This window comes from Myotis brandtii, unplaced genomic scaffold (assembly GCF_000412655.1).
Source record: "Myotis brandtii unplaced genomic scaffold, ASM41265v1 scaffold966, whole genome shotgun sequence".
Lineage (NCBI taxonomy): Eukaryota > Metazoa > Chordata > Mammalia > Chiroptera > Vespertilionidae > Myotis > Myotis brandtii.
The window spans coordinates 584,894-595,650 of NW_005372000.1; the positions used below are offsets into that span (position 1 = coordinate 584,894).

Consider the following 10,757-nt stretch of genomic DNA (forward strand, 5'->3'; position numbering starts at 1 on the left):
CCAGTATCCCGCCCCTTCCCTTCACCTCAGCCTCACAGCCTTTTGTCTGAGTCATCCTCTTCCACCTTTGGCCCTGTCTGCTTTATTCTATCCTAGAATGATAGAAGCGTTTGGCCATTACCTCAGAAAGGAATTTAATGGTGACCTCTCCAAACTCCAGTGCATGAATCGGGTGTTTGTTTAAATCTTTATAGTGTCAGGGAAGTTTTGTGTTTCCCAAAGCATCCTGCTCCTCAGACTAAACCAAAATCTGCTCTCTTTGAACAATTACCCCTCAGTCTTAGTTTGATCTCTGGGGCTATAAAAGCAAGTCTCCTCCTCCCACATGACTCCAGAGGCATTCATTCACTTTCTTCCGTTCGATCCAAATCTTACATATTTCCAAAAGCCCTGTTCAAGTCCCATCTCTTCTCAGAAGTAATAATAACAATTACCATTAATTGAGCTTTCCTGTATACCAGGCATTGTGTTAATAACTACATGAGATGTGTTATTTAATCCTCACCATATTATTTCCATATATGAGATGAGTAGACGGATATATAGAGAAGTTAAGTGACTTGTCCAAAGCCACATAAGTGGTGGAAACAGGACTTACACCTAGGACTGTCTTAATTTATTTATTTTTAATATATTTTTATTGATTTTAGAGACTAAGGGATAGGGAGAGATAGAGACATGAATGATGAGAGAGAATCACTGATTGGCTGCCTTCTGCTTGTCCCACCCTGGAGATTGAGCCTGCAACCTAGGGAACAGTGCCCTGACTGGGAACTGAACTGTGACCCCTTGGCTTGTAGGTCGACCACTGACACCGACCAGGCTGGACCAGCTCATGCTTTTAAGCAGTATCTGAGAGCCTTATTTCTGTATACACTGATCTTTTTCTCCTGGACTTACATAGCACTATTGATCTGTATCATCTATTCATTTACTGATCAATTCATTAACAAACATTCACTGAGAGCATTGTGCCAGTTATTAAGCAATTGTGTCTTGGTTCTAATTTTACTCTTCTCTCTCTGCTTTGTGATACTTGGGCTGAGACTGAAAAATCATTTCTCATTTTTCAGCTGGCCTCCTGTTAGGCTTGATTATTAGGGGTGCTAGGAGGAGGCTGGACCGCAGGATGAGAGAGAAGGGCCTTTCTCCTTCCTTTGCTTGCTCTTCCTGTCAGCATTGCACCAGGCTGCTCCACCCTGACAGCAGCCGGCACTTTCTGCATCAGCCTCTTCATGATCCTGGGAGGTACCAATGCCAGCCAGGTGGTACCTTCCCATCAGAATTCTGAGTCGCAACTCTGCAAGGCCCCTCCTCCAAAATACTTAGGTACTGGTAGCAGCCAGGAAATTCAACTTCCAACTCTACAACCCCTCCTCCAAGCTCACAGCTTCTAAGACCCCAAACATCTTTCCTTTGCTCCTCTAGTTGTGGCGCTGGCATCCATTTCCTGCAGTCATTATCTCTGTGTTACCTTAGTGTTCCCTTTTTGCTTTCTCAGTTCTCTGATACTAAAAAACACATTCTCACCCTGGCCGATGTGGCTCAATGGCTGGAGCACCTGTCCACACACCAAAGGGTCTTGGTTCAATTCCCAATCAAGGGCACATACCTGGGTTGCAGGTTCAATTCCCAACCCCAGTCAGGGCACATGCGGGAGGCAGCCGATCAATGTGTCTCATTTACATCAATGTTTCTCTCTCTCTCCTCCCCCTTCCTCCCTTCTACTCTCTCTACAAAATCAATGGGAAAAATGCCCTCAGATGAGGATTAAAAAACAAAACAAACTCACACACCACATTCTCTCTATTGGATTCACTTTGTTATACTGTCTACTGTGGTTTTGGTTTTCCTGTTGGGACCCTGACAGATACAGTACTTGGTATCATGAGTAGTTCCAGGAAATGAGCTCCTTGCCAATGGGAAATACTAATAGGATACTAGTAATCCATGGCATGTAGTGCCATCACAAATAATTAAAGTGATCACTTTTGGTGGAATGTGACGAGCTACATACTGCCACCTAGTGGCGGCTACACATGACTGTCTGGCAGTAATGTTAGTGATGGTAATGATGTGGGATGAGATGCCAATTGGCCATGGTGGAAAGCTAACTAGTTTACTGCAACAAGATACAGCTATTATATAGCTACATGTAAATTGTTTTGAAGGTGGAATGTAGGTGCATTTCTCTGCAGTAAGAGGATTTGGTGGGATTGTAAGATAGCTCTGGAGGTGCCTTGTTCACGAGGTGGCAGTTTCCCCCTTTTTGGCCTGTGTCTAGTCTTCTCATTGCCCCTTGCGTTTCCCCATTCTCAATTACTCCAAGTGGCATTCTTTGATGGTCTCTGATGTTATTTCAGTGTCTAGAGATATATGAATTTTATCATTTCCAAGCTGCACATTTTTTTTCACATTTTGACACCTCTGAAATTACGATGCATCTTTCAGATCAATGGAGTATCATATTGGGAGCATTTTTTTTTTCATTAAAAAATGCTGCATCTTACAATGAATGGAAATCTTAGATTTGATGGGATGTAAGGTATCCAGGTCTGGAGATATGAACTTGGAATTGGCTAGGTGCCTTTTTTTTTCTTTCCATCTATCCTTGGCTTCTATTTCTTCTTAATCATAGTTGATCCATCTTTCTATTTTGAAGATCATTCTGCTCTTTTACCCTTCTTCTACAGCCTTCTTTCCTGCCTCCTTAAAAAAAAAATCTCCCCTGCCTTCTTTTGTCCCTCCCTGAAGCCTGCACACGTTCCCAGGGCTCCCACTGATCAGAGCCCCTTTTTAAAGGCCCTACAGCCTGGTGGTGGTGCCGCCAAACAAGGTGAACCCTGAGCACTACATCTTCTCGCCCTTTGGGGTCCTGCATGTACATCCTAAGGAGGCCACCGAGACAATGACGCTGGGTACCTGGCACCGCCACTTCGTCCTCTGGCAACACCTCCAGCTCATTCCGTTCTTCAAGTATTGCCTCTTACGCAAGGCCTGGGCCTGGTAGGTGATGATGGCTGTGGGGTTGGGGGGAAGTGCTGCAGAGAGCAAGCTGCATGTCGCCACTCCCTCTGCTCTGTAGCTGGAGGAAGACCGTGAAGTTTCAGAGGCTGCACCGGTGCCGGGATTTCCTGGGGAGGCACCTGCTCTTTGCCGTGCCCCACTTTGGAGTGGCGCTGCTCCATATCAGCAGGTGAGGTCTTCAAAACACAACTTCGGTGGATTTTAAAAATCATTTTTAGAAAAAGAAATAACATGTTCCTTGTAGAAAATTTGGAAAATACAAAGAAGCACAAGGGGAAATCAGTTTTAATCCCTCCACCCATAGGTAACCACTATGAACATTTTGTTGCATAGTCTTCTATCTTTTTTCTATCACACATACAATTGTGATCAGACTTTACATATTGTTAAGTAACCCATTTTTTTTTACCTCTGAATAATATATTCTGAACATATCACTGTGTACTTATGCATTCCTACACCAGGTTACCCCAGATCACACAATGATTAAGTGTCACATCTGGGGATATAGCTCAGGTGGTTGACTCCACAGTATTACTTGGGTTCTTTCTTTGGAAAAGCTTAGTTGTCTCTATTTTCAGTACTCTCTTGCTTTCTCTGCTCTCCTCAGCCACTCCAATTACCTTCTGTGACAGGGGTTGCAATCTCAAATGCTTATGGGCCCCAAGCAGGAGCTATGGAAGAAATGCAGTGGGTTAGATGCAAGACATGACAAAGTCTGGGGACTGTGATCTGGAGATGGCATTGGAAGAGAACAGTCATGCTCAGTTCTCATGGACTGTTGCCATTGGAGCTGAGGCCCAGCATGTCAGCCACCTTATTTTTCAGGATTGCCTGGAAATGCACATTTTGTTGTAAAATTTCTTAATTTTACCTCATTAGCTCAAATTTTTATTAAGACACCATTTCAGTCAGAATGTGGCCTATGGGCTGCCAGTTTGTAACCTATACTCTGGTCATCCTCCAGCCTAGCCTAATCATCATGGTGTTAATCAAAAGCAGAAGGGCTTGGAGGCTGGACTGATCTGAATTTCAATCCTGGACACTAGCAAGGGGCTTGACCTGAATAGAGATAAAGATTTCTGCTACACAGCTGTAGTGAGAATTAAATGAGATTGTGAATATAAAGTACCATGTTCAGTGCCTCATAATAGCTACCGAATAAATGACACCCATTAGGATCATCCTCTGCTCATTGGAGGTCTTTCATCTCTCTCTCTCTCTCTCTCTCTCTCTCCCTCTCTCCTTTCCTCTTTTTAAGGGTGTTTAGAGATGTGGTATTTTCAGGGTGGGTGGTGGAGAATGGGTAACAGAAGTGGGATTCCTCAGGGATAGTTAGCCTATAGCAGTGATGGCGAACCTTTTGAACTCGGCGTGTCAGCATTTTGAAAAGCCCTAACTTAACTCTGGTGCCATATCACATATAGAAATTTTTTGATATTTGCAACCATAGTAAAACAAAGACTTATATTTTTGATATTTATTTTATATATTTAAATGCCATTTAACAAAGAAAAATCAACCAAAAAAATGAGTTCGTGTGTCATAGGTTTGCCATCACTGGCCTATAGGGAAGTGGCAGGGCCATTACCTTTGATCTTTAAACTCCCCCATCCATTTAGATTAGTAGGGCCCTCTGCTTCCCCTAGTCCAAGGAGGAAGCCTCTGTAGTCTCTCCTTCTAAGTCGGACCTTGGGCTCTATTTGACCCTTTCTCCTGGCAGAAAGGTCACTCAGGGTAAACATTTGCACATACCCCAGGCCTCTCCCGGAAGAATTCCCCAGCCAGCAACTTCCTGGGCTTGAATTCTTCCAAAGAATTCTCAAGAGGGAGCTGTGGCTGTCGGTCACTGGGGATAGTATAATCTTTCGAAACCTTTGCTCATTCTGAGGTGAGCTGAGCTAGCAAGAGGTCAAATGTGTCCAAGGAGAGAGGGCTGAGAAGTGGCTCTGACCAGTGTGGCCCTTGATTCCAGGCTTCTGCAGGAGCTGCACTCTGTGTCCTGGCTCCCCCAGGAGCCGGACCGGTGCTACGAGCTGCTGGACCTGCAGCGGGCTCTAACCCAGGAGAACCACAAGGCCCTGGAGCTGCTTTCTCGCTGTCTGCAACTCTGCAAGTCCATCCTGGACATGGTAAGAGGCTCCAGTGTATGGTGACCCCTTTCTCCAAACTGAGCTGCCAGAGTTCCAGCCCCCTCTTGGCTTGAGCTTCTCCTGGGATCCCCTGGGTGGCCTGGGCTCTGCAGTTGGCTCAACCATTGTTCTGCCCAGCAACAGCAGCCTCTGCCCCGGGCTGGCTGGATCAGTAACAGGTGGGCAGAGACTTGGACTCAGCCTTTCCCTAAGGGTTGGTCCTGGCCTTGAGCAGGGAGGAGAAGGAACATAACAACATCTATTTTTCAGTTGTTTGTGCCAGGGGCACTAGGGAATTTGAGAGTTGGAATCCTGATCTTTCATACTGCTAGGCTTATCTTTGAACCAATCTTGCAACTTTGGCAGGTGCTGTGGCTCGTAGAAGCACCCAATGATGGTATCCTTCCTAACTTTGCCTACTTTGCATCTGCGGTGCATGCCCCCGGCCAGGGGCCTGGGAGGCCCTGCTGTGTACTTGCCTCTTCCCCATGACCTATCATCATGGTTTTTTGTCTGTCAAGTGGGGCTGGATGACTTACAAAGTTCTCCGACTAATCACCATCTGTAGATAGTCCAGTTCTGAGAGAGAGGGCCCACCCAGATTTTGTGAAAATGAGAAATGCTGTGAAGGAGGCCCTTGGTACATTCATATAGGGAAATGGTCTTTAGCCTCCGGACAGCAATAGCTGGACCTGGCATTGCACTGAACTGAATGGGGCAAAAGGTGGGGGTGAGGTGCTCCATGGCCTTTCCCTACCTCCAGTTCCTATTTCCACCTTTGTTTTAATGTTATGAAACTAGTTATAACTTTCTTATAGTAAAGAGAGATTAACATTGATGTGAGAGAGACACATCAATCAGTTGCCTTCCACACACACCCTGGCAGGGATTGAGCCCATAACCAAGGTATGTGCCCTTGACCAGAATTGAACCCAGAACCCTTCAGTCCTCGGGCCCTAGTGCTTATTATAGGTTATGCTGTATAGTAGGTGCTCAGTGACTATTTGTTGAATGAATGAATGAATGAATGAATGTCAAGTGTGAATTTGTATCCATATCTTTCTCCCAAGCAATATAAGAACCTTAGCACTCTCCTAATTTCCTTCCTCTCCTCTTTCTCCCTTCACCCTCTACCCTTTCTAATGTGCTCATATTAATATATCTTGGAGGTATTTAAATTGATTTCTTATGAACATTCTTGCTTTACAGCCTACCCATTTAGAATTAACAATATGTTTCACAAATTTCTGTGCTCATTCAATCTACTCATAGACCATTTCATGCTCTTGTATTCATATTTCTCTGTCAGAAATATACTATTGTTATTGGGTGTGGTTGTTTCTTTAAGAGAAAATCTGTAAATGGTAAATTTGTGGAGTGTTTATATATCTAAAAATGTCTTTATTCATTCTCAAACATCAGTGATACTGTGGCTACTAATAGATTCAGAATTCCAGGTTTAAAAAATGTCCTCAGAACTTGGAAGATACTGCCTCTAGTGGTGAGGTTTTAAATTGTATTCTGATTATATTCTGTTGTAATAATTACTGTTTGTCTGGTTTTATCTGAACTGGCACTCAGCGAGCTCTTTAATGCAAGGTGACAGATTTCTTTTACAAATATTTACTGTGGAACTGCCAGTGACCGGCACTGGGTTAAGCAATAGAGAAGTAAAATGTGTGCCGGAGGCCTCCTCCTCAAAGATTTTACGGTGTCGTGGCGAGTCACACAAGCAACTAGATAATGAAGACGCACTGGAATCAGGGCCATGAAGTGGGAAGCACTCGGTACTGAGAGCATTTTTTTCTTCATGTTCAGTTTTGCTTGTTTATTGAAAGTATTATATGTCTCCTTTTTCCCCCCGATTAACCCCTCCCCTGTCATTCCCACCCCCAAGGGCAAGCCCCCACTGCCCTAGTGTCTGTGCCCATTGGTCATGCTAATATGCATACAAGTCCTTTGGTTGATCTCTAACTGCCCCTATCCCCTGCCTTCTCCCCAAAATTTGACAGTCTGCTCACTGGCACCTTGTCTCTGGATCCATTTTTGTTCATCAGTTTATGTTGATCATTATATCCCACATATAAGTGAGATCATGTGATATTTATCTTTCTCCGACTGGCTTATTTCACTTAGCATAATACTCTGAGAGCATTTAAAAAAATATATATTTTTTTATTGATTTCAGGGAGAGGAAGGGAGAGGGAAGGAGAGAAACATTAATGATGAGAGAGAATTATTGATCAGCTGCCTCCTGTACACCCCCTACTGGGGATCAAGTCCAGTAGCTCTGACCAGGAATGGAACCCTGACCTCCTGGTTCATGAATCGATGCTCAACCACTGAGCAACACTGGGCGAGCGGTACTGAAAGTATTGCTGGAGCACAGAAGAGGCCATCTCGCCAAGTCTGAGGGCACGTGTGCATGATATGCCTGGCTTAAGTCTCAACTGCCTATGTCTGGGTCTCAGAAAACTTGGATTTGAGCTCAGGGTTAGCAGAAAACAGTTCATAGTCACCAGTTAGTTTTAATTACAAGCTCTATGGAGCATCAAAAAGGACAAGAGAGCAACAAGGACAAAATGTCCATTTGGCCAAGAATATCTTCCTGGTATCTCCCCTCTGTTCCTCAACAGGACAGGCCCTGAGAGGTGGTACCTGTCAGCAGCCTTTGTGGAATGAGGCCCCTCCCAGATGTGAGAAGAACCCACAGAGAAGCTCCCAGACTTTTATCTCACATCCCCCACCTCCCACAGAAAGTCTGAGTCAGTACACAAAGACAGCTTCTGCTATCACATAAGGCAGTATTCTGCTGGTCAACAGGCCACACCACCCAGCCCAGTGATTAGAGTCCATATCCTGGAGTTATTGTGGCCTTACTTATCCAACCTTTCTCTTTTTTTGTCTAATCTGTGCCGTGTGGACCTCTCTGTTTACACATGCACAAGTTTTTCTACTTGAGTTCCCCCCCCACCCCCAGGGCTTTTAGTAGACAGGCCTGACCTATCAAAATAATACATTGTGGCCTCTCAATATATATTCTCAATTTCACATCTTCCCTGGTCACTTAAAGGTGTCTGGGGCTATCTCTACTAAAAAGCAGCCCTCTGTGTGTAAATCTAGGTTCTAGGTTTCTGGCTCCAAGACCTGAGCATTTTGCACAGGCCAGTGGGTTGCCAGTTTGTTCTCCATCCCTCATTCTTGTCTTTTAAAAAAATTTTAATTCATTTCAGAGAGGAAGGGAGAGAGGGAGAGACAGATAGAAACATCAAGGATGAGACAGAATCATTGATTGGCTGCCTCCTGCACTCCCCCCACGAGGGATCGAGACCACAACCTGGGCATGTGCCCTGACCCGGGAATCGAACCCTGACCTCCTGTTTCAGCCAGTGAGCCACCCCGGCTGGGCCATCCCTCTTTCTCCAGTGAGTTTTCCACTCTCTGTGCTGGCAGGTTCAGGAGGATACATATCAAATGCAACAGGGCCTGCAGGAGCGAGTGAAGAACTGCCAGAGGGTCGGAACAGACCAAAGCTCCATATACCTACGGAAGGTGCAGTGCCAGCAGCTGGAGCAGAAGCTGAAGCGAGTAGAGACCTGGCTGCTGCAGCTGGGACAACTGGCCCGCCTGGTGCACTACATGATTTGCCAGAGCCTCGTGTCCATCATAGAGGAGAAGATAACCTCTTTTGTGGCCAACATCCTGAAAGTGAGGTGGCGGCGGCATGGGTGGAGGTGGGCAGGCAGTCGAGGGCCAGCTGGCGGGGAGCGGATACTGACATCTAACCCCATGACCTCTCCTGATCCTTCTTTATAGGCCCCGAGGCAGAATCCCTTTCTCTCAGCCCAGCTGGTCTTTGACAGGCATGGCCAGCTGTCTCATGAGCCCTGTATTGAAGACATAATCCAGATTCTAACTGGGGGCCTACAGTATGTCAAGGTTTCTGCTCTGAAGGTATTCTGGTTGGGCAGCGGGCTGGCTGTAGGAATTCCCAAATTTTATCCTCAGAAGCTTTCAGCCTAGTCCGAACCCTCATTGTTTTCCATTTCTGCCCCTTCACCATACGGTGACATGCAGGTAATGAAGTCTACAGACCTGAAGACCTCTGGGGATTCCCTGAATTCTGAAGGTATTTAAGGAGACTTCAGCAGAGGGTAGGAGGAGGGGAAGAAGCGGGGAGGGCACATGCAGGGTGCTAAGGGCATTGCCAGAGAGTCAGGCTTTGGGTGTGGGTGGAGCGTTTCTAACCTGAGCACTCCCCCCGCCCCGCCCCCCCCATAAGAGTGGTCTAACAATGAAAACAAGAAGTCACAAGGTAGGTGCTTCCAGGCTAGGTCCAGTGGCTCAAAAACGCCATCAAGTACCAGGCTCTTTATATCCTTCCCCCAACTCCTTCCTGGGTTTAGCTTTAGGTAAGGGCACATCTGCTTAGAGGGGTGTGTGTGGTAAGAGAGGCTGCAATCACAAAACCGTCGTTTCATCCTCAGGCTTACTGCCACATAACGGCAAGATGAGCTGCAGTTCTAAGCATCCCATCCGCAAGCAAAATCAGGGAAAAGGGGGAGGCAAGGGAGAGAGCCAAGAGCCGAAGTGGGGAGGCGAGGTAGAAGAGCATTGCCAACAAGACAGTGAGATTTGATGGCGACTTGGGCTGGGCAGAGGGGCAGGCAGTGGCAGAGATGGTGAGAATGGGTTGGATTCTGGATATATGTTTAATGTAGAGCCAACAGGATTTTGCGATCGCTGGGTGTGTGTTGAGAGAGAGAGGAGTCAAAGACTAAAATTTCTGACTGGAGCAACTGGAAGAATGGAGTTCCCGTTTGCTGAGGTTGGAAGACTGCAGGAAGAGCAGTTTTGGGGAGGGAGAAATCAGAGCTCATTTTTGGTCCTACTTGAGGTACATATTAGACATCCAAGTGGAAAGGTAGAGTAGGCAGTCGTTTCAATGGGATTGGCATTCAGGGAGAGATCTGAGCTAGAGATAAATTTGGAAGCAAATAGATGGTATTTAAAACCATGACACTGGATGAGCTCACTTAGAAAATGAGTACAGATAAGAGATCTGAGCACTGGGTGTGTGTGGGGGGGGCGGGGGGGAGGCAGGCACTATAATGTTAGGTGTTGTTAGTAAGGATCTAATTTCTAAACATTTTGATGCTTTTCCCCCCTTTTTAATAAAATGTTGTTGTTGTTGTTGTTAATCCTTACCTGAGGATATTTTTTCCCACTGATTTTTAGAGAGAGTAGAAGGCAGGGGGAGAAACAGAGAGAGAGAAATATCTATGTGAAAGAGACACATCGATTGGTTGCCTCCGCACGGGGCCCGAGACTGAGCCTGCAACTGAGGCGTGCCCTTGACCAGAATCAAACCTTAGCCTATAGACCCTTCAGTCAGTGGGCCGGTGTTCTAACCACTGAGCAACCGCTAGGGCTAAAGTTTTTTTCTTTTTTAAATATATTTTATTGATTTCTTACAGAGAGGAAGGGAGAGGGATAGAGAGTTAGAAACATCGATGAGAGAGAAACATCGATCAGCTGCCTCCTGCACACCCCCCACTGGGGATGTGCCCGCAACCAAGGTACATGCCCTTGACCGGA

General features: G+C 45.9%; 1 protein-coding gene across 1 annotated transcript in view; it reads left to right on the forward strand.

The window, feature by feature from the left end:
• The window catches only part of DNHD1 (dynein heavy chain domain 1), a 67,312-nt gene that overhangs the window by 17,836 nt on the left and 38,719 nt on the right, over nucleotides 1-10,757 (forward strand). Inside the window, 6 exon segments of the mRNA XM_014533319.1 lie at nucleotides 2,803-3,006; nucleotides 3,086-3,196; nucleotides 5,003-5,159; nucleotides 8,613-8,867; nucleotides 8,976-9,113; nucleotides 9,237-9,288. Coding sequence (XP_014388805.1) covers nucleotides 2,803-3,006; nucleotides 3,086-3,196; nucleotides 5,003-5,159; nucleotides 8,613-8,867; nucleotides 8,976-9,113; nucleotides 9,237-9,288 — 917 coding nt within the window.